This window comes from Rutilus rutilus (genome assembly GCF_951802725.1).
Source record: "Rutilus rutilus genome assembly, chromosome: 17".
NCBI lineage: Eukaryota > Metazoa > Chordata > Actinopteri > Cypriniformes > Leuciscidae > Rutilus > Rutilus rutilus.
The window spans coordinates 19,556,283-19,581,276 of record NC_140230.1 but is presented as its reverse complement, the minus strand read 5'-3'; the positions used below and the strand labels follow the sequence as shown (position 1 = coordinate 19,581,276).

At 37.9% G+C, this 24,994-nt stretch overlaps 1 protein-coding gene across 3 annotated transcripts; it reads right to left on the bottom strand.

Annotated features, from left to right (window-relative positions):
* Nucleotides 1-805: 805 nt before the first annotated feature.
* On the bottom strand, nucleotides 806-20,255 carry snx27b (sorting nexin 27b). 3 transcript variants are annotated; one of them, XR_014625019.1, is made up of 14 exons: nucleotides 19,760-20,202; nucleotides 14,531-14,762; nucleotides 14,233-14,425; nucleotides 14,060-14,124; nucleotides 6,378-6,482; nucleotides 6,217-6,295; nucleotides 3,879-4,042; nucleotides 3,592-3,681; nucleotides 2,587-2,736; nucleotides 2,305-2,433; nucleotides 2,170-2,229; nucleotides 2,042-2,090; nucleotides 1,350-1,938; nucleotides 1,002-1,077 (listed from the first exon to the last, which is right to left on the bottom strand). XR_014625019.1 is itself a non-coding variant. In XM_084385383.1 (13 exons), the coding sequence occupies exons 1-13, from the start codon at nucleotides 20,083-20,085 to the stop codon at nucleotides 1,894-1,896; spliced, it is 1,701 nt and encodes a 566-aa protein (XP_084241509.1). In that variant the 5' UTR covers nucleotides 20,086-20,202; the 3' UTR covers nucleotides 806-1,893. The 3 variants fall into 3 exon arrangements, 2 of the variants coding, with proteins under 2 accessions (XP_084241509.1, XP_084241508.1); XM_084385383.1 differs by having other exon boundaries at nucleotides 806-1,938; nucleotides 2,028-2,090; XM_084385382.1 differs by having other exon boundaries at nucleotides 1,002-1,938; nucleotides 19,760-20,255.
* Nucleotides 20,256-24,994: the final 4,739 nt, after the last annotated feature.

Sequence of the window (24,994 nt, the reverse complement as noted above, 5' to 3'; positions counted from 1 at the left end):
TGTTAATACTGTTAAACTGAAGTTACATGAGCTGAGTGAACACCCACACAGCTCTGTTACAGATGATTTGCGCGCAGGTGTTCAAGATTGATGGCCAGATCCACACAGACTCTCTGCAGATTTACAACACTCGTAATTCACAAGTTTTTCAGCCCTTGATTGTTCACATTAAATGAATCACGCATTTAGCTACCAATATAGGTACTTTTAGCTGCATGTGTTTAGGTCAATGACATGCATGAGTGTCCATGAGGAGAAAGCTTAATTGAAAAGAAAAAAATCTAAGTATAAAATGTAAAACAACATTGTTTTATTGAAATATGTATGTTTTTGAAAATTCTGGAATCATAAATGATTTTGGTTCATTTATTTAATATGGACACTCCCAGTTTTGACAAAAAAGTTTGAAACCAAAACATGGGCTTTGTGATAATTACAGCAAAATATATCAGTAAAAATATCGCAAATATAAGGGGCCAATTTAAAACTTTTTTTGAAAATTTCTTTTTTAAATAAAAAAAAAGTATTGTTTTTAACATTACTAGTTACACCACATAACTTTAAATCAGGAAAAAATAAATTAAACTTTCAAAAGATGTGTATTTAATATCTTTATATATGAATCGCATTTTTAACATTTTGATTTGAATAAATAATAGATTTAAAAGGACTGTTACGTCATTGACCCATTTAACACATTTTACCAGGAGAAAATTCCATTAAAATCTGCACAGAAATTCCATCTGGGCCTGGCCCCATTGGGCCTAATGCAACCAAATACTGCTTTGAAGAATAGAAGACAGATGAGAGCACAAAAAAACAATTAAATTAAAAACCTCAGTTCAGCTAAAGGGCTGAAAATCTGTACAAACCTACTACCAACACAGTGGCAATAGTGAGGTAAGAGACAAATTAATGTGGAAAAGCATGGAAAGTATTGATCTGTCTCTCTTGCCCTCGTTTCTACTCGCTTGAAAAGCCTTTTTTTTCTCTTTCTCTTTCCCTCTCTCACTCTGATTGTCCAAGTGGAAAATGTAGTAATGTTTTTGTTTTATATTCTTTTTGTTTAAAGGTACACTATGTAACTTGTTGGTTTTCAAAATATATAATGAGCGAGTACATCATGAATCCATCTCCCAAACCGTGTTTTTGTCTTATCCTGAATCACTTCGTTACGCCTATAATAAGCGTTTATATTCTGACTATTTTAGACCGAGCAGGATCCCATTACCTGCGGGACCTGTATAGACATAAACTCCGGCCACAATGTTCTTCCGCAAGACTCATGCAGTTTTGTTTATTAACCGCTAGAGCACTAAAAGTTACATAGTGTACCTTTAAACTGTCACATTCTGAGAGAGCATCTCTGCCCTCACAGGTGCCTGTGTTAGTGTCAGGATGATACATTAGTCAGTTCGCTGACGTTTCCATGTCTTTAAATTGACACACTCCCCAGAAGCACAGTTCAGTCTCTCAGTTTTCAGCATCCGAAGACCTCGTCTTGTGACCAGTCACATGACATGAATTAGTCGCAATGCTGGTGCCATGTCAATGACCACGTCTGTCTCCTGGAGCATTACAGTCTTTGAGTGTCGTCTCTTCTGTCCTGAGCTGGCGGTCAACTCCAGTACGTCCAACATAATTCTGTCCAGTCCAATGAAATGAAATGATGACGTAAGTCTTTAAAAGTCTCTTGTAGTTTCTTATTTTCATCATTGCACTGTGACTGTGTCATTTCCCGCTTCATATCTTCGTATTTCAGTATGTGTGTATCAGTGGTGGAGTGCATGTAAGCATATGGGACTGGTTTGAAATGTTTTCTGAGTCACGGTATGCAGCTTTTAGTGTACGTGTGCATGTATTCGAGAATTCAAGAGGAGATGATCTCTTCATTCATGTGCCTCCATCCCTTCTGTGTCTCAACAGCTGGAAGATATTCTGTCAAAGATAGACAAGCTTCAGAAGAGCACACATTATAGATGGACATTAATGTCCACAATTCAATATGGAGGCAGGCAGAGCCTTACCTTACCGCACATACCATCTTTACTGCAGTTTTTATTGTCCTTGTCCGTGGCCTCCTCTTCAACCTGAAAAAAATATATATCAATCTTATAATAACACAGAGCAAAAGACAAGCAAACACTCATTTAGAATACAAGTACCCACCTCTTTTCTCCATTTGAGCTCACAGAAGACTCTCTCAAAGCACTCGTGCATGTAGTTGAACTGGGAAAGAAAAGGCATCTTTAGTGCACAAGAATAAATACAAGTTGCAAGATCACATGGAAGTACGAGACTCACATAAGGAGTAAAGATTTTGACCCAGCGAGGTTTCTTCTCCCCACGCGCGTACTCGAAACAGAAAGCCATTCCCTCTTCATCCGTGTCCCACCTCTGCATCTCGGGCCATTCGAACGCTATCACCTGATTCTGTAATGACACAAAGGGCAAATCATTTAGCAGCTGAACTGTTTTTTCTTACTTATAAAAGTATGTTTCTGAGTGGTATCAACAACATGTACTACAATTAAATTATGACACCTAGCAAGCAATGTTTCACTCCTTCAAAGCAAACACATTCACCTCTAGAGTGCCATCCTCTGTGCACGCATGGAGTTTAAAGTGGCGGATGCTTATCGCTGTGACGACGTGACCTTTCCTACGTGAGTCACAGGAGCAGTGCGGGAAAGTGATCTCATTGTAACCCTCACATGTCCTCAGAATACCTAAATACTACAGAGGAAGATGGTACAGGAAGATTAAGATTCATTTTTTCACAATCACTTTTCAATTAGGGATGTAGTGATATTAAAACTCTTTATTATCAATGGTGAATATTTTTGTGGAAACTACGTATAAAAGCAATTATTTGAATAAGAAATCCTTAGTAACATGTCTTTATGGCCACTTAAAAAAAATAAAAATAAAAATAATCTGTGCTTTCGCACAGATGTGTACATTCACATTACGTACTAGGCAACATTAGTTATACACTACATTGCCTAAATATTAAAACTATTAAAAAAAATATATACTTTTTTTGATTTGCAAATCTTACATTTAACAGTGTTATTAAATTATTACAGCTATTAAAGATTAACTTGACCAAGATGATGGTCTAAAAGTAATAGACAAAATGACAATAATCAATTAAATCCTTTTTTTTTTATCTAATACAAATAATCTAATTTTATTAAAACAGAATATGTGCTGTTAACCTATTTATTGCATCCTTTTTATCTTCAAGCCGCTTCAAAAGGAAATTCAGTCATATACTTCTAATGTAGTTCCAAACCCATACACTTATTTTTTTTCTACGGAAAACAGGGGAAAGTCTTCTGAATCCTTAAGTTATTTCACTATCAAATCAAATGTTTAAACTTCGTGATATTAAACTTACGCCATAGGTGCGATATTTGATTTGAGAGCTGGATAATAAAAAAAAAATGTAAAGGATTTCAAGATTCAAAACTTTTGCCTTCCACAGAAACCATAACAGCACGCACACATTTTACATTTTTGGATGAACGATCCCTTTAACCCCCAGACCTCCACTCATTAGAATAACTGAATTGTTTGGAGACTGACCATGGTCATTTTCCTCTGTTCAGTGAGCTTTTGGAGCTGGTAGGATGTCTCTCCCACTTTGATAAATCCCTTTTTCACATCATCCAGAGCCTGAGAAAGAGGAAACAAGTAAACACCAGTACAGACTGAAAACGCATAGCCACAAACACACATTTTCTTGAAAACACACACACACACACACACACACACACACACACACACACACACACACACACACACACACACACACACACACACACACACACACACACACACACACACACACACACACACACACACACAGAGACCTGATGGAAGCAATAGTTGATAGCCAGCTCGTTGTCATTGAGAAGAATCTCTTCCTCTGTGGTGAAGAGCCACTTGCGGAGTGTGAGGCAGGTGCCTGGGATGGCAGATGTGTAGTTCTGCACATACAGCTTGTGTGGAAACTCATTAGGGGCCAGCTTGCGTGCTGAGAGATCGAGAGACAGAAATATAGAGGTAGATAAGCAGTAAGAAACCAGGACAGAGAGAAAGTGTGAAAAATGATGAGTCAGAGTATTTACAAAATCATAGAAGGACTTTATTATGTACTTCATTTATCATTATATATTACTTTATATCATTAATATTATATATTGAGGTATGAAAGTTATTTAAAAATAATCAATAAACATTGAGCTTGATTTGAACACAAGACCCTGCTACTTAAACACATGAGTTGAGACATGCTGGTCAAACATGTTCAAAGCTGCTCTATGAAACCATGTATTAATACAACACCAAATACAAAGCACCCACAAACGCTCTCCTATACATACTAATTAACTGTTTGGCTATTTTGGGAGCAATTAAAGATATAAGTGCAGCAATTTTGTGACATCAAATCATAAAATGTGGATGGGGTTTTGAAGATATTTTAGCATGAATCACACACGGGAAAACCACACGTACTGGCTGAACACATTTTGGCTTCATTAAGTGACTGGATAAAAAGATTAGTAAACAAAGAGGCTTGTATAAATCAAGAGTCATGAGCTAACAAACTCCATACATACAGATACATATGTGTGTGTGTGATGTTGACAAGTGTGAAATGATGATGTTTCTGCTTCAGAATAAAAAGGTAATTAATTAGGTTTACAATCAATAAATACATTTACATTCTGTGATATCGGTTCACAATTGTGAGATACAAAGTAAAAATTTTGTACAAAAGTAAAAATGTATTTCTTAATCTGTGAAATTAGTTTCCATTAAGTTCCTAGTTATATGAAAATTCTATGAAAAATATACACAATGACAGAACAGTTTGATGCATGTTTGCATTGCATTTCATCTCATATCTTAGGACGCATCTAAAAATATGAATATTAAATGTGAATGAATTGCGAAGCGTTCATTTTCAAGAGTAATTATTGTAATTCTGCATCAGTGAATTGCTGTACATTCACAGAGAAGAAAAAGAAACAACAAATCTGTATAACAATGAACTATTCTGCTCTATGCCAGTGTGCTCTGCTTAATCACTCACGCCCAAGCAAATGCTCCACTCATGTACCGCTCACCGCTAAAGCGACGTTCTCTCAAATCCTGATCTGACATTACATTTGTTGGTTGTAATGAATTTCTTGAATAAATGTCTCAATTACAAGAGGCCTATAGATAACAATTATGATATTAGTGGCTTTAAAGCAATATTTTATAAAGTAGCAGGCTATAAATAAATGTGATGTGCAAACATCCACATCACTATGATCAGATGATTTCTTAACTGTTGTTTTCTCATCTATTTTGTAAGTTTATTTTGTTATTAAAAGGAAAACATGATGTAGCACATATTTACATATTCGTCTAAACCGCACTCCATCAGCGTGGACGTCGGGATGTTCGTTAACTCGGGTACACTTGATTTAACTTGAGGAGAGCAAACAAATGCTTATTTATTTTGATTCACTACTGCATAATTTTTAGTGATTTGCTTTACTTAAATACTTGAATATTAGGCTACCTTTTATGCAGTGTGTAATATAGCTGTTTGTGAATGTAAAAGGTCTGCAAAGTTTTAAAGATCAAAGTGCATGACAAATTAAGTTATTGTCTCCTAAAAGAAATAATCGATTCGGAACTACCGAAACGAGTCTTCAGTAATTTCAGTCTCACTTCCTGTTACATACCTACGTCACAATGTAACACATTTGCATAATACCAGCCTATGATCTTCATGGGCTGTCTGCGAACAACGCCTACATTGACCCGACCTCAAACACTGTAGTTGTAGCTGAGGCCTGGAAGAGTTTGGTTAGTGTTGTTCATGTCAAAAAGTAACCGTTTTCTGGGATGAAAATGCACTTCAAAAGGATGAGGATTCGCTAGAATTGGTACAGAAAAACCAGACGCCTTTGTTACTGTTCGTATCATTGTGTATCAAGTGCTAAGGAAGCCTCTGGAGCTGAAGTTCAGATATGGTAATGGGCGTCCCCCCCACCACAGAAAAGCGATCTAAACTGAACGCGATTTCAACCAAAATCACCTCGAAAATGAAACAAATATCAGAACGATTACACCCTTAGTTATTAGGAATACTTAACACATATAACAGGCATATAACATTGTCATACAGGAAAAATGATGAAGAGCTCTCACCAAAGGAGTGGTTAATGACTTCAAACAGAGCAAAATAACTTGCAGTAATGCTGTCCATCCCAATCTTCGTTACTATAGCCTGGGGAAAAAAGAGACAGCGAGAATGAAATGTGTGGATTTAGAAACTGATTTAGATAACTCAAATGAGTTAAATACATTACCTGGTAGACCTGATCTGTTGTGCAATTCTTTCTCACCCGGACCGTTACTGTAGTTTTGTCTGGCATTGCTATCCTTAGCTCCACATCAGAAACGCCATTATAGTTCTAGGAATAGAGGAAAATGAGAGAGGGACCTAAAAATACAGTCCAAACAGATAGAGCAGCGCTGCAGGCAGCTTGTCCTTCGTGTGCCTGAGAAACACCCCGACAAGGTACAGATTCACACTCACAGCCGAGCAATGGAACATGCAAATGGGTACACAAACAACGACATGACTGCCACATTTTCAAATTAAGGAAATTCAAAATTCCTCCACAAATTAAACAGATATAAGACAAGATCCATCTGGTTGAAAAGACATACAGGCCATTTTAAGCCCTGAGCAGACTGTTCAGAATGACTCTCTCTCTCTCTCTCTCTTTTAAACAATGTTCTATTATTGCCAGTAGCTGACTTGCTAATGTTTTGGTATTATAAATGTAGAGTTCCTGTTATGTCAATCATGCCACTCATATCAAAGACAGAGGGCGCAAGAGAAGTGACTCTCTGACAGGATAAATGCATGGATGGATGGATAGACTGACAGGCTTGTAGTTTTGGGGCCATTAAGGGGTGAAGGATCAATTTAAGGCAGTGGTTCTCAACATTTTTGACTGCAAGGCCCCCCACTGTCAAAACCAATATTTGAAGGCCCCTCAAGATATTCTTATACTTGTGTTAAAATGGCAAAGCTTTTAATTTTTATTTATTTAGAGAAAGTAAATAAAGTGCTCTTTATGCTTTACACGTTTTATTACAAATGAATTTACATTACTTATTACTTTTCTTGTTTCGAACCAGCCCCAGTTTTTTGCGATTCCGTGATCGCTGAATACAACGCAAAATCAACGGTCGTATTTTTTTGCGAGCTTGCATAATTCGCCATTTCACCAGAAAATAAATCACAAAAATAAAAAAGTCTCACAAACAATAAATTATAATTATCTAATTGAATTATACCTAATTTAATTTGGGTTGGGCTGTTTGGTCAGTATTGCATCTGGACATTGCAGGTCTTAAAGTGACAGAAACCTAATATACCCTCTGCTGTCTGTGTCGTTAATGCTAAACAACAATAAAGGGGAAAAAAAAAACAGTACTTAAACCATTTGTATCTGTTTATGTTGTATTTATTTGTCCTATTGTTCTTATTTTATTACTGACTGTTCACTTGATTATTTGAGAACTTTGTACTTACATTAGGCAAGTATTTGTTTCGCTGTGGATTGCTAATAAGATTTTGGTAATAATCCCACTCTAATGGATTATATTATTAAAGATAGATAGTAGGCCTACACCACTAGACTAGCCTTGCTAGCTATATAATAGGCAAACAATTTAGAAAAAATAGTTTTATTATTTTTACATATTTGTGGAGACTGGGTAAGGTCGTGCACCACACCCAATATCCCCCTTTCCAAGTCTGAAAAAATAAAAGTTTTAAAAGTTAAAATGTATCAGAATCTGATAAGAGACCAAAATAAACAAGATTTATGCAATGTATTTGTCCTTTGTGTGATGTATGACTATTGGGCATTTTAACATAATATGGCAAATGTGATATCCTAATTATATATTATTTTTAAAACATAGCAAATTTTTATCACAGATTTCTGGAAATTACCACCACAAAATTTATTTATTTATTTTTAAACATGAAATCCTGGTGGGACTGTTTAATTACACCCCCCCCCCCCCCCCTTAATTTGTTAAGGCAACAAATAAAAAATATGATTTCAGCTGGTATCTTGACTTTTAGCCATTTTAGCTGATTTTAAATGTAGCTTTTAAATCATTTTAAATACATTTAAGCCATCTTGCAGTCCCTTTAGAAGTGTGCTGAGGTCCCCTGGTTTAAACCACTGCTTTAAAGGGATAGTTCCCCCAAAAATGAAAATTCTGTCAGTAATCACTCACCCTCATGCTGTTCCAACCCCGTAAGGTTTTCGTTCATCTTCGGAACACAAATTAAGATATTTTTGATGCAATCTGAGAGCTGTCTCACTCCTCCATAGGCTTCTATGGGACCGAAACTTGCAAACCCAGAAAGTTAGTAAAGACATTGTGAAAATAGTCCAAGTGACTACAGTGGCTCAACCATAAGTTTATCAAGTGACGAGAATACTTTTTGCGCACAAAAACAACAAAAATAACTTTATTCAACTATTCATTTTCTTCTGTGTGGGCCTGAATGAATTCACGTAGTGTAACAGTGCAGCGCTTCTGTGTTGTACGTCACACGCATCACACTAGTCACTTGGACTATTTTAACAATGTCTTTACTAACTTTTCTGGGCCGGCAAGTTTCGATCCCATAGAAGCCTATGGAGGAGTGACCCAGCTCTCTGATTTCATCAAAAATATCTTAACGAAAATATAAACGAAAGTCTTACGGGGTTGGAACAACATGAGGGTGAGTGATTACTGACAGAATTTTCATTTTTGGGTGAACTAACCCTTTAAGGAACACTTCATAATCGACTGATACAGTATTGTAATTCGATAAACACACTGCATTCAATACAAAAACAACAGCAACAGAAAAAGGAATTGAGTTGAATAGTCTGTAGTTGAATGCATTGTGATGTATGAGATCGTCTCTATCAGTTTGTCCTTTTTGAGAGTCAGAACATGTGTTAACAAAGGAATGTTTTCCTTGCTAACTTATCAATCACACTTTGTCTTTGAAGAGTCTTTGTGACTCACATTCTTTTGTCACATTCTTTGATCGGTGGCCATCGTCCATGATTCAATTTTTGAGTCAAGTGAGATTGCAATGCTGTAAATATGCTCCTTTTGTTTATATGCAGTTATAATCAAGATGAAGAAGGTGTTTGCAGGACTACAGTCTTCTCTTTGTCCAAGTACATTTACTCATTTAGTGGCCTTTCAGAGTGTGTGCACAACGCAGAGGCCAGCTGTCGTCTGATTAACTGTATACATGAGGTGAAGTCCAATACAGTGCTGCAAGGAGGCCAAAACACATTACAGAAAATTACAGAAAAAAGATTATTCAAGTTAGATTATCCAACTCTTTTGAAACAGTCCACAATGAGCAGGTGAATTGGTAATGGGTGAGGGAATCATGTTTGGGTGTAAACAAGCTTCTCAGTCTTTGCAAGCAAAGATGGGTCATGGCTCACCACTTTGTGCCAAATATCATGTGAATTTTGAATTGTTTGTCAATTCTCTCATTTCTCAAATTCTTTGCAATCTTGCATTATGTCTTTCACCATCTTCCATATAATATTTTGAAAAGATTCAGAGAATCCAGAGACATCTCAGTCTGTATCGGGCAAGGCAGGAGACCTCTGTTGAATGTGCATGACCTTTGAGCCCTCTGACGGCATTGCATGAGAAACCATCATGCTACTCTGTTAAATACAGCCACATGTGCTTGGGAGTACTTTGGAAAACCATTTTCACTGAACAGAGTCTGATGTTGCATAAAGGAATGCCACTTGAATCTCTGTTACGCAAGGAGAAAGCTATCCATCAGTTCAATGCAGAGATGCTGCCGAGTTCTCTGGCACGAGCTCATCTCAGATGGTCTACAGGACAGTGGAAATGTGTGCTGTGGTCAGAGGAGTCCATGTTTCAGCTTATTTTTGGAAAAAATGGACATTGAGTTCAAAGACGAAAGGGACCAACCAGACTTTCATCAGCAACAGGTGTAAAAGCAAACATCTGTCCTGGTATGGAGGTGCATCAGTGCAAGCGGTATGGGTGAATTGCATTTGTGTGAAGGTACCACTGACATGGAGGCATATATTTGGATTGTACAGAGACATAAACAGCCATCAAGATGACATCTCTACTGGGAAGCAAGACAATGCCAGGCCTAGGGCTGGGTACCGAGTTCGATACTTTTTAGGTACCGACCAAATTGCCTCGATACTATCGAGTATCGAAAAATGACTTGTTTTTCGGTACCAGATTTCGATACCTAAGGGGTTAACTCGTCAACGTCAGTGCTCAAACAAATACATATGAAATGCACAACGACACGCCTAAATTCACTCACGCACATACACGCAAACTCTACACACACGAGACGCGCGGAACTCTCCGCACATACTCTTATGAGACGCGCGCGCGCACACAAACTGTCCACGCACATTCTCATGAGACGCGAGCCTATGGACGCGAGCACACACACACAAACTCGCGCACATACTCAATGACACGCAAGCACACACACTCACAATACCCTAAAGATGTGGAAAAGTCGATCAAAAGTGTGGCTACATTTCTCCAGGCTCGATGCCAACAGCGTGCGATGCAGTATTTGTGGTAAAATAATGGCTGCAAAGACGGTACCGCGACAGATATGATGAAGCCCTTGACAGTGCACGGAGTAAACATAAGAGCAGAAAGTTGCTGCGTCTTCGACTGGTAAATGAGGAGATACCTTGTTGATCACTCTGACTGTGTTTATATTGCAATAATGACCTACTGAATGTACACTGCCGTTCAAAAACGTGTTGGTCAGAATTTTTTTTCAGTAAGCATGCATTAAAGTGATCAAAAATGACCTTCCAAAAACTGTTTTCATATTTCAGCTTTGACAACACAGGAATAAATTACATTTTGAAATATATTCAAATAAGATTTTAAATTGTAATACTATTCCACAATATTACAAGTTTTACTGTATTTTTGATGAAATAAATTCAGCTTTGGTGAGCATGAGCTCTTTATAAAAAAAATATTTTGTACCTTATGTATATGTATAAGGAATATTTTGTTCCTTTGTGCTTTTTTTGTTCCTTTGTGCACTGACTAAGGAGCATGAGTCAAACTGAAAAAATAAAACCAAAGTTTTTCTGAGGTAATGTGTTATAATCTTGTTAAAATGGATTTCATAAAATTGGTATCGAAAAAAGTATCGATCAGGAACCGGTATCGAAATCAAGGTATCGGTATCGAAATTTTTTGAACGATACCCAGCCCTAGCCAGGCCTCATTCTGCTAAAACTAAATGGTTTCTAGACACTCTGCACCATAGAAGGGATGTGTCAGCAGTCCAGATCTGTCCTTATTGAAAATGTATGATGACCCATCATGAAAAGGAGAATCAGACAACGATGAATACAGACTGTTGAGCAGCTGTCTTGTATCAGACGAGATTGGGCAAAGATTGCACTTGCAAAACTGCAACAATTAGTATCCTCAATTCCCATTTAAAAAGTGTTATTAAAAGGAAAGGTGATGTGACAGTGGTAAACATGCCTCTGTCCCAACTTTTTTGTAGTGTGTTGCAGCCATCAAAATCAAAATTTGTTTATATTTACAAAATAAAATTAAGTTGGAAATATTTTATTTGTACATTTGTCAGTTAAAATAAGGTTCAAGAGAATTAACAAATCGCAGATTCTTGATTTTATTGCATTGTACAAAATGTCCCAACTTTTCTGGAAATGGGGTTGTACAACATAAAATCGATCAGTCATTTTAAAAAGCTTTTACTTGTCTTGAAAAAGACGGGTACTAACAAGTGGCTAAATGGGACTGCAGAGGTTGTCAGGGACATTAAACCATGAAACATCCGAACGCTGAGCAGGAAAATTATGTCCTGATGCCTACACAATGCTACAACAAATACTAAGCCCTAACCCTACCCAATGAAATTGCTGAACTAGTTTTGGGAGGAAAAACATACCTTGCAAAATATTCTTACTCAAACTTTGAGTTCATTTGTGAAGATTATCATGATTAATCAAAATTGTGTAAGAACCATAAATGTGTTGTTTTTGATGGTCACAATAATCCAAAAGCCAATGAAAAAAATCCTACTGGATTTTTGTCGAGGGAACCAGGGTGATGCTAACTTCTGGGTTGACCTACAAAAATACATCACTGCAGTCTGTTGGGCGTGAAATGGCAAACATAGGGAATAAATGGAATAGAATAAAGCAGGGCAAGACACATTTTTATAATCAGAAGATGCTTAAAACCAGGCCTGGCCTCCCTGCCCCAGAAGACAAACTGTGAATGTGAGTGTACTGAGGATGAATGGCACCAGACATTCCTCCTGGTACACAGATAGGGCTGGGTATCGAGTTCGATACTTTTTAGGCACTGGCCGAATTGCCTCGATACCATGGGGAGTATCAATAAAATGCCTTATTGTTCAGTACCAAATTTCGATACCTAAGAAGTTAATCTTGTCAACGTCAGTGAAACAATAAGCATGCAGCATGTATGATGTGCCCAAATCAAGTGCTGGTGATTGGCTGTGGCGAGGCATCAGGGAAAAACACTAGTTTACACCAGCTTGATGGTAACAGCACGCAATGTAACGAATGGCGCAGACGAGCACCGCGTGAGTCACGCGTGCTAGTAAACGGAACCGCGCATCTGCGCCATTCATGACACAGAGACACGCAGAACATGCAGGATTCATATTTAAATAGTCCTTTTGCAGTATAATATTCTCACTTTGACAACATTTCCTTTGAGAGAAACTATCATCACATCACAGAAGAAGGTCTACACAGCAACCCGTCAAAGTTAAAGTTTGGTTTAACTTAAGAAACTGCGATAGAAATATATTACTCTTGTACAGTATAATGTACGTCTTAATGTAAAACTACTACTACTACTAATAATAATAATAATAATAATAATACAATTATTATTAAAACAAATTTTCTTCCATGTTATAATTTTAACAGTAAACCACTGTTGTGGAGCACTTGTTTGTTAAAAACTTTAAGGGTTTGTTTAATTTTCATTTGATTAAAAGATAAATTAATGGGGTTTTTTTTGCCTTCATTTGATTCCCAGATAAATTAAAATACACAACACAGAACTTCTATAAAAAAAAAAACATTTCATAGGGCCCTATTATCGTTTAAAAATTTATAAATCAAGTTGTTTTGTAAATGTAATATAGACAAAATAAAACGGAAAGCACAACTGGTTAAAAATACATTTGAAATAAAAATTCAATTTCTGTAAACTTAATAAATTGCTGTTAAATTGAACATGTTTCATGATTTCAATTAATTACACATGCTTTTTGATTAATACAATTTTACTTAACCATCCTGAAAAAACACGAAGGTATCTTAAACTAGGTATCTTGTAAAGTGTGCTTATCCTTAAGGTTGGCTGCATTAACAGTTTAGCTTTCTTGTTTTTTTCCCCCTCTTCACATTAATGTTACAGCCTCTGCTATAACATTATCTGTTTATAACATTGGTATCAAAAAAAGTATTGTTCAGGAACCGGTATCGAAGTCATGGTATCGGTATAGAACATTTTTGAACGACACCCAGCCTTTTACACAGATACTTCCCATTTCTGTTTGCAATCACCCACTGACTGTAATCACACAAATCCGCCTCTAAGCTATCCTTCCTCCTACTTTCTTAAGATCAGATGACCCTAAGGGTAAAGTTCGGTTAGACTTTGGATAAATTATATCAGAAGGAAAGGCACAGTTTGCCTTTTATACAAGATATGCCTGAGAATATATATATATATATATGAGATACACCCCAGTCTGCAGAAAAGTGCCAATCAACAGTAAGTTGTTTTTGTATGCTTTTATACAGTTAAAGTTATAAACACTATTGCAGTAATATCATTACTGTTATCTGATACCCTGACATCCCTAATATACACAATGCCTTACCTCATCAGACTCCGACAAAAACTCCTGCATGACGTCGCTCTCTCCGATTACCCGAACAGAACATACTGGTGAGATGAAGAGGGAACCACAGAGAATGAATGTTGGAAACATCTGTAAACAGCTATTTTCTAGATTTTCATCTCACGTCTCCTTCCTGTGTCGTTCCCTCTTACCTTTCTCCAAGTATTCCTCCAGCCCTCGCCTGCGAGCATCTAGCTGCTGCTCAGACAGGGAGAAAGGCCATTTCCCTGGCAGCTTGGGAAATGCAAAGCTAGCAAATTCCCTCTTCAGATTCTGATGCAAGATGGCAAACTCTCGATAGCGCTTTGAGCACAACTGCCGGCCTGCCATGTACACGTTGTAGACCTGACACACACACACACACACAATCCTTTAAAAAATAATACTGAAATTAAAAATAAGAGAAAATACCAGACATGCGTAAGCAGGGACAGAGGATAAAACACTCACAACAAACTTCTCCCCGTTCTGCTCCACATGTTTGTAGGTGGGCACGGAGATGGGCACGGCCTGCTTGTCACTGTAGTCATAGCAGGACTGCGAAGAGCCATCGTCCCCGGGATCAAGACTGTCCGTCTCTGGCTGAGGAACCGACAGGATGGCCAAGACCAACTCTTTCTCTCCTGCTCGGATGAGATCTACCACCTGCTTATGAGTGGCCCCTTCCACATTCACCCCATTTCTGCAGAGCGAAAAAGAAGAGAGAAGGATCTGGTTACAGAATTAAGCTTGTACTCTCAGCCAATACCTTATACCAATGTGACGTTAAATGGTTAATGCTTTAAATCTTGACTTACCAGGACCTTTTAGAAGGTTAAGGTCAGATCAGATATCTCTTAATCCTGAATTACTACTTAGGTGGAGTTCCTGGAGCTCCTATTTTATGGTCTAATCTTTACAGGACTCAACAATAAGGGTGTGAGAGTTTCGGTTCAGTTGACGGAACTGTTACTTGCCCTTTCAAGCCAGTGCTGTGATGCCACTGAAAGTTAGTTTATGCCTTGCCAGCAAGAAAACCAAACATCTCAATTTGAGCAATCTAGCTGGTTAATGTAGATTGTAGAACGTAGAAAACATTGTGTTGCAACGGTATTATGTTTCAACTGTATATAAAAAAAGGCGCCTATTTTGTTGTCAATCCCCTTATAGCATGCGCAAGTGACGATTCTGTCAACCAATCATCGTTCTGCAGTTGAGTCTAGCTCCACCCTTTAGGTACCGTACTACTGTACAGAAGGATCCCAAAAAAGTGGTACGATACGGTTCGGTATGTTGGTACCATTCACAACTTCTGACAATCGAAACGTAAATAATTGCGTACGGTACTGCACTGTACTGTACCGCTTGGTGGAAACGAGCCATTACTAACATTCTTGCAAAAAAAATTATATTTCAAGTAAATACTGTTATTCCTTTGTAAAGAATCCTGAAAATATTTTCACAAAAATATTTAGCAGCACAACCATTTTCAACATGGATAATAATAATAAATGTTTCTTAAGAACTTTCTGAAGGATCATGCGAGACTGAGTAATGATGGTGAAAATTCAGCTTTGCCATCATGGGCATAAATTACATTTTAAAATAAATTCAAATAGAATAGAGAGCCTAAGTCCCTCCCCTTCCGGTTGACCACCATGGGACCTTAATTCGGAAAAATATTGTATGGTAGTCAATGGCGAGAGACAAAAAATATTTTGATCTCGTTTGAATTGTGCCCTGAATTACACATATGATGTTTGTCAATTTAAAAGATAGGCTACATTTTAAAGTAAAAAAAGTCGCAGTTTGATGTAAAACTGTTGTGGTATAAGACTGTGAAAATGCGTAATTACAAAGACTACAAACTCAAAAGGCGCACATGTGACGTCATACCTTTTCTCTCAACGAATGAAGCTAACTTTACTGAAGCTAACTTCAGGAGGGACTTAGGCTCTCTATTGAGAGTGAGGAGTTGTCGTCACGGTATAGAGCCCCTCCCCTCGATCCGCCATGTTGGCAGGATTCCAGCGGCAAAACATCATTGTTTACGTGTGTTGTTAACTCGGTAGTAGAGGAGGTTTTCGCAATTCCGCACTGTTTTACCATGCCTGGAAGTAAAAACTAAAAATTATTAACTAATAATAATAGCCTAATAAATGCGCAAAAATGAAAGAGCTCTGGAATGTTTAGTCGCGCTTCTGTGTAGTTCTGAAGGCGTTGCCCCTGGCAACCGATAGCGTCTCCTACCATCATGGCCGACAGGCTCAGACCCCGCCCAAATCAACCCAAGTCGGCACGTGACTCCTCACTCTCAATAGTTATTTAAAATTTTGAATAAAACAATATTCTGAGGAAATGAAAAAAAAGAAAGAAATTTGACCTATTGGCCCAACTGATTAGTAGAAAAAAAATCCTTATATTTGAGCTCTGCTAAAAGTCAGGTTTTATTTAAAAACTGAGCAGGTCTTACTCAAAGTCTCATATCTTCTGCCCTGATAACCTGAGTTTGACCTCAAAATCTGTGCTGTACGTGGTTGATGCGTGCGAGATGTCATTCTGACTGTAATGCAGATTTCAGAGCAGAAATCATTCAGGGCAAAAAACAAACCCTGATACCATCATGTGGTATCAGTGGTACGACTTTGTGGTCCAAAAAGAACTGAAGAGTTTCAGCAAAAAAAAAATAAAAAATTCCAGTAAAACCACTGGAACAAAGTACTTAAGATTTATTCAACAGCAATCAGCAGTGCATTGACATTCTCACTCGTCTGTTTCTCGTAGACACTCAAATACGCTCTCAGTCAGCCACTCAAAGAGCTTCACTGAACGTTCACTCTTCCTCCTTACTGTACATAAAAAAGCGGTAAATATCGTGCCGCCACTGAATCATAGTTTTGCATTGCCTACAGTGTGTCCTCACACCATCTCTCTCTTTATAACACAATCATGAGGGTTCTCAACTCTGGCCCTCGAGGTCCACTTTCTAGCAGAGTTTAGCTCCAACTCAAATCAAACACACCTGAACAAGCTAATTAAGATCTTCAAGATTACTAAAAAGCTACAGGCAGGTGAGTTTGATGGAGCAAAACTCCGTAGGTAAGTGGACTTTGAGGGCCAGAATCGAGAACCCATGCTGTATCAAATACAAGAGAGTAGGTTAACCTGCCTCCAGACCGCCCAGTTCCAAATGGACTCCCACTTTCTGAAAGCTGAGGCCTCCATTATATGTTTGACATGACATTCTTTTAGACGTTCATAACATGGTAACTGGGGAGCACAGAAGATTGAGCAATTTGAAGGTCTAGGTATTGATACTGATTTAGAAACCATCCATACCAAGTTCTTGAATTGATTCTGATTCAATTCGGTAGGCCTATATTTGAGGGGTTTTCTCTCTCCCTCCGCTAAAGGTGCAGTCACATTGCAGAAGACGTTCAACGAATCTTCACAGGCGAAATCCAGTTGTTTCAATAGGAATCCATGGGATCTGGAATTTTGCGCGAGGACAGGAAAAAAAAAAAAAAAAAAAAAAAATCTTCACGAAAGTGACTTCTATAAGCTGTTTCATACACCACTATATTATTGACAACAGACATATTTTGGCCAAAGTTTCAAAATGATCAAAACCGGCAACTTGTCTTTTTGAACTATTCATTAAAAGAATTGGCTCATGAGAGTCATTCATTCCAAGAATCAAGCCATATTTGTAATGTTAAACCTTTTTGGATACATCAAAAAGAACCGGCTCATAGAGTCATTTGTTTGTGAATCAGCAAACAAAATACGTATATCATTTCTTGCCATTATTTCGAAGTACAGTCTTTTTTTTTCATTTTTTTTTTTTGAGAGAATGCAAACTCACATTCACTGTATATATTACAAAACTATTAATATAATACGGCCCAAACTATGCAGTTAAGTGAATTATTTCAGTGTAATGCAGGGCGAGCAGATTTGTACACATTTTAATGTAGCCACTAAAAATAGGCATAGTGCAAACATTTTCTATTTGAAGTTTACGAATAGATGTCGGGATTGTTCAAATGAAGAAAATGTATACCTGTACACATTCCTATCGATTTGGGGTGCATGTCTCTGAGTGTGCTTTGCAAAACTTTGCATTCTGTTTCAACTGCACGTAGAACGTTTTTTAGGTGTAATATTAAAATATTCGCTAACAGTACATCCATAGTACAAAAGGTGGAGATGGCCTTCTCATAAGATGGATGAGAATTGTTTTGCCTCCCTCTCTGTCTTAAGTTTACACTGGCTGATGCTGAGCTGTCACCTTCAACGCCACGGAAACCACTTGTCACCATGGCAACCTATGCCAGCATCAATGAGGTGCCCTGTGAATATTAACATGCAACCAGAACCATTCCAGTGCACATTAGAGACACGATACCATCAACAAATAATAAATCGCAACAAAAAACAACCCAGACATTCCTCCTAACAGACATCCTCTAATGTAGTCCACAGACAACAAGTCTGCGATTACATAATCATGCTGCAAATGTTTGAGATCACCACAGTTATAAAAAGGATGTGCCGATCACTGAGGAGTGTGAGAATAAAAGCTATTGTTTGCCAAATTGTCCACTGAGATACATTTCGATTTTGACCCAGTATTGCTCAGAACAGTGCGCAGTCAAGATGAGAAGGAATGAGAGAGCTTGTCTGTTCACGGTGCTGTATGTGACCTGAATCTGCAATGAAGACAAACGCGTCCAAACACAAACCTCCTTTATCTGGTGGAAATGAAGCAGCCATTCACGCAGAGACATACACCGATGCATATGACAGGCAGAGACACTGTGTGCAAAGACACGGATGGTTCAGCCGGAAATGAAATGTCATCATTTACTCACCCTCATAATGTTCCAAACCTGTATGACTTACTTTCTTCAGAGGAACGTAACATAAGAGGTTAGCCTGAATGTGACAGCCTCCATTCACTTTTAATTAATATTATTTTATCCATACAATAAATTAAAGTCAATGTAGTTCTCTATGTAAAAAGTCAAACAGGTTTGGAAATACATGAGGGTGAGTGAATGATGACATAATGAATAATGGGGACCACATTTGTAAAACCGAACAAAGCCAATTCTGTGACTTTATGCAATTAGGTGGCCTTGAAATTAGTTAATAAAGTCAGCTTAATAATAATAATAATAATAATAATAATAATAATAATAATGTTTGACGATATGGGATGATTGCGAATGCTAGATGTTTGAATGACAAGCTCTGATGTGTTTAGAATATGAAATCCTTCACATAACTGTAACCAAGTGGACAGATAGCCTATGTTTTGAGGGAAGCACTATTGCATTTGTATGCCATATAAGTGTTATGCATTTTGAATATACTGTATATTTCGAGACTTCACAGATGATATGTAGCACTGCAGTGACATGGTTGGCTAACTTTCAGCTAACTTACTCAATCCAATATACATCAACCCACTTATTAGCCAGGTTAGCAGTTGTACTGGATTACAGAGTGATTTCTCTTATCGGAAGCCTTTAAGTGTCTCAAAAACACTGCTGCCTTTCGCCGCTGGTATTTTTAAGACCGAATTAGGTCCCTTTCTGTCTAATAAGGGACGGCGCCGTGGTGGAGGTGGACAGCGCGGTTAAGCGGCTGTTCGCGCTCCTCACGTGCGTCCACAGATTATTTACATAAACTTACACTTCAAGAATACGGTCCCCTTTTGAGATTCCAGCTCGATCTGCCGCACCGCCCGGTAACACGGCGCTGACGTGCTGCAGCGGGGCGTAAAGTTCGCCGTTGATGCTTCTCAGCTGCCCTCCTTCGCTCACTTGACCGCGGACGTTAAAGCCGTAGCCCGAATCCGACTTGACGATGCGGACCAGCCGAGGCCCGGAGGTGACCGTGGTCGTGACGAGGCCGCCGACGCACGTCGCCGAGCTCATGCCGGAGCCGTTGCGAGCCGCCGAGTGAAGCGTGGAAGGGGCAGCGGAGCGAGTGCCGTCTCCTTCGACAACATCTGCCATCTTTATTTGAAGAAATCCTGCCTCCACAGCGGGTACGGGCGCCGAAGTGCTACATGAGCTTATTGGCTGGCGGAGTGCGTCAGACTCCAGACGGGAAAGACTGACGCCAAACCGCCCCCATCACGAGACACTGCTGCATTTGCGTGCCTTGAAAGTTACTTCTGTCACGTAACAACAAAGCAGTGCACCATGGGGTATGTAGTTTAATTTAACTGCATGTTTTGCATAGATTCCAGTTCTATTAATAATAGAAAATATATTTTATGTAGATTATATACTTATAATAATATAATGATTTTATTAATTATTTTTCCCATTTGTTTCAATGAATTGCACTTTAAACGCATTTTTAATAACATTCAGATAAATTAAACATTTATGTAAATCTATTTAACCCATTACTGGATCACACCCTTTTTGAACATGAATGCTTCTTAATAAAGACACTTGGCAGATTAGTGTTGAAATGAAAGCTCTTTAAAGTGTAAACAGTCGATAGCACACTTACATCAAGGAGACGTCTATTTGATGTACGTGTTTACATCTGGAAGACAGCCTATTTTTTAGAGTGTTTGCTCATCTGCAATACGTCAATAGGACATTTCTTGTCAGATGTCAAATAGACATTTAGAAATGTGTTTAAGATGTTTATGACTTAGAAAATATGTAAAACTGACATCTTAAAGATGTCTATCAGATGTTAGTAAACCGCAGATGCTTTCTAGATTAAAGGGGTGTTATAATGCCCTTTTTACTAGATGTAAAATAAGTCTCAGATGTCCCCAGAGTGTGTATGTGAAGTTTTAACTAAAAATTTCTATATAGCATGTTAAAATTGTCACTTTTTGAGGGTGAGCAAAAACGCACCGTTTTTTTGTGTCTGTCCCTTTAAATGCAAATGAGCTGCTGCTCCCGTCGCAGAGGGCGGAGCTTCAAGAGCTGGTATGTGTTTGTGTGTTAGCAGCTCCGATTACCTCACACAGACACACTGCAAATTTCAAAAACTTTTCATCTTTTATGTTCAAACCGGAGTCAGACAATGATGGAGAGACTCAAGAAGAAGTGGCAACATGTAGAATGCAACAGGACGTTTCTGAATGGTTAGTTGATGAATTTATGTAGCGTATGTGTAGTTATCTTCTAGTCATTGATTGGCATATTCTGTCATGATAATGGTTAAATACATCGCGTTCCCGGGGGCGGGGTTTATGTAAATTTAGGGTTAGTGATGTCACTAACCTGGGAGGAATGTTTTGTAGTCCCTACCAGTCGTTTGTTGTAGTCCTTAAAAAGCAATTTCTTTAAAAGAAATGTCTTTGCTTTGAACTTTGAGGGTTGTAACTTTGTAGATGTTGTTTATGCTCAAACAGCAACATTACACACTAACTAAAGTTAGAAATTTGTAATCATAATCAACCATATATATATGTATATGTGTGTGTGTATATATATAAATATATATAGCCTATATATATATTATATATATATATAATGTTATAATGTTGTTGGACACTAAATTTAGCTATAAAATGATGTTTAACTAAAAGCTGCGTTTTAAATTTGAGGTCCTGTGAGAAAATAGCCACCGTGACACCCACAATTTTTTTTCAAATCACCTCACAAATGAATACATTTATGTCGCAATATGTTACTATACTTTGAAAATTCTTCTGCTTACCTTTAAGTCACTCAATGGTCTTGCTCCTTTCTATCTCTCTGACTTACGTTCTCCTTATATTCCTCCTCGACCTCTCCGATCTTCTGGCAGCGAACTCCTCTGTGAGCCGAGATTTCGTCTTTCATGGGTGGCAAGTCTTTCTCCGTTGTAGCCCCTAAACTATGGAACTCTCTTCCCCTGGCTCTTAGGACAACAACCACGCTGCATGAATTTAAGTCTAAACTCAAAACCCATTTGTTTAAACAGTAGCCTATGTTTTGTTTGTTATTTTATATTGTGGGCTGTATTGATGTGTAGGCCTACTAAAGTGCATGTTTTCTTTATTGTTAAAGGGGCAGACCAGCCACTGTTTCTTGTTTAAGTTTTATATTGTGGTTTATTGTTTTTCTTTTATTTGATATTGATGATTAATGTAATTATATTAAATATTGTTTGTCATTTGCTTTTTGTTTCTGTGGTACTGCTCTCCTCTTTTTGTGTGTCAGTGACTTTGTAGCTACAGGGCCGGGCCTGCATCGACATTAAACCTCCTTCGGTGTAGGTGATTTGGGTGGTGTGGCACTGCTGTGTGGTGTACTCAAAGGTTGGCACTGAAATGGTGATTTAAAGGTTACTTATTTGCGGTGTATGCTGTGGGTTTTCTTCTGTTTTCTTCTTCTGTCTCTTACAGGTGGTAGGAGGTCCATAGGAGCAGAACTACCATACAATGAAAAAAATCCATTCACTCCTTTTTTTTAATCCTCAAAAAGCCTAAACACTCTCAATAATCAAGCTGTTTGATTTTCTGAGCAATATGATGTCATATTGCTCATATGATGTCATATTGATCATGCTCCGCCCATGACCACTGAAGCATATTGTATACTGTCTGTCTGTCAAGGGAGGTTGCCATGGCAGCACTTTATGTGTCTTGTGTCAACATGCCCCAGGAAAAGAGAGGTGGGGTGAGCAGTTGCTCATTATCATTTAAAAAGACATACACCGAAACGGTCGCTATGACCAGAGCTGTTTTTGAGGAGGTAAAAAGGGTGTTGTTTTACATGACCATTGAGGAATTTAACCAAAGTATGTTACAAACTTTACATGAAGACCCTAAGGAATCATACCAACTTGTGGAAAATGGGTATCCGATGACTCCTTAAAGGTGCTGTATGTAACTTTTTTTATAAAATGAATCCTTTTTTTATTGCCCGTCTGTGAAGGGGTTGTAATCACACATTACAATGATCCACTTTTCGCGTTTTGCTATTACCTCTGAAGGCCAGTATTCCTATTTTTATGTGAAGTCTCCGGGTCGGATTTTCTGCGAAATCCACCGGATGTGACGTGCATGCGCGCTCCCGAGCCTCTCCGTTTTATATATACAGTCTATTGCGACGGCACTGCAGCTAACGACATGGAGTCTGATAACACCAAAAAACGACCTGCCTCCAGCACAACACAGACTCCAACACAAACTCCCAAAAAAAAAAAAAAAAAAATTTCTGCTGAAGCTCGTCAGGCCAAACGTCAATCGGATCGACTCAGGACGAAAACACGGATCAACATTGGCAGAGCGTTTGAATTATGGAGAGACCTCCGCTTTGTTTTAGGTATAAAAACAGACCCTGAGTTGGCTTTCATCCTTTTGGACAGGTAAGCTAACAATAAGTTACTTCAAAGCATGTAAAATATATTGTGATTTTGTGCTTTAGTTGGCTCAAGTTAGACATCATTAGTTCGCCAGGTAACGCCGACCATTTGCTAACGTTATCTGATGTGAAAGACTACAGATGTAACTTTATTGCTTTTCACGAGCACGAGCGCTGTTGTTGCAATCTGAAACATCACCGCTAGAGGCCGCTGGATCCTACATACAGCACCTTTAAAGATTAAAGATAAAGTTAATTCTTTATGGCTCTGAGTGCCAAAGTATGAGTTCAAAGATCCCTTATGAGGGCCACCACAAGATGGAGACATTTTCTTCAAATATTCCATGTGCTGCTGTGAAGATGAATGTTTAGTAGTTATTTGCAACTTGTCTGATCACTGAATTGGGAAACTTGTGCTTTTTACACCAAACGAAGTCTATAAATTATCCAGAAAACAACCCAATATGTGTTGATGTAATGGTTATGGAACATATTCTACACGTTTGCTGTATTACAAATTTATTAAATATTTAATTTAGGTTCCAATACAATAGTATATAAACTGAGAAAGTTTAGTACACTGAATTTAGCATTTGAGGTATAAATGATGATTACTGAGTTTCCAGCAAGAGATTCCTGCCAGACCTGGTTTCTCTATTGTAAGTTAAATGAGTCAGATTACTTGTTAATTTTTTTTTAAAGGGTCAATACACATCAATTGACATTTTTTATTTACACTCAAAATCTAAATTTTATAAAATAGTTAGCAGAAAAGCTCATTTTCATCTGTAGTCCCTTGGCAGGTCAACACATCATCATTACATTAATAATAAATAAATAAAAAATACATGAAAGATAGAAAACAGATTAAGAAAGAAAAAGGAAGATAAAGGAGAATTGAACAAATAATAAAATTAGTACAATACAAAGAAGGGCAGTACCTAAGATAAGGTAAACCAACTATTGATGATTGCAGTTTTGATTATTTTTAATCCATCTCTTGAGTGTGAGTTTAAATGATAGATAGATGGTGCTTTCTCTAAGTTCAGTAGGGAGGCTGTTCCAATAATTTGAGGCCCGTACTGAGAAGACTGTTTGGCCAAACTTACTACGTCTATACTGTACAACACAGTCTCCCCTAGTGGCTGCCCTAGTTGCCCTGCCACTGCTGTTCTTTTGTTGTATAAATTCACCCAATGGTGGAGGTGCAAGCCCATGTAATACTTTGAAAATGAGGCAGGCATCTTGAAACTGTAAGAAACTCTCAAAATTGAATAAGTTGTATTTTGTAGTGATATGGCAATGGTGATAGCTGATAGGTTTTTGATCTAGTAAGTTAGCTTATAAAGGGTTTCTATTGGTTTAAGAGTTGTCATGTTTGCTTGGGACCAGCTTGTGAAACAGTATGATATGAGAAAAAATCATGGCATGCATAAAAAGTTTGGCTGCCTCTGTGGTTAGATATGGCCTTATGTGTCTGAAATTAGCCAGATTATATCTGATGGCATTAGCCACCCTTTTAGCATGCTTTTTAAAAGTTAAATTAGAGTCTAAAATAATGCAGAGGTATTTAAAATCGGACACAACCATGAGTTTTTCT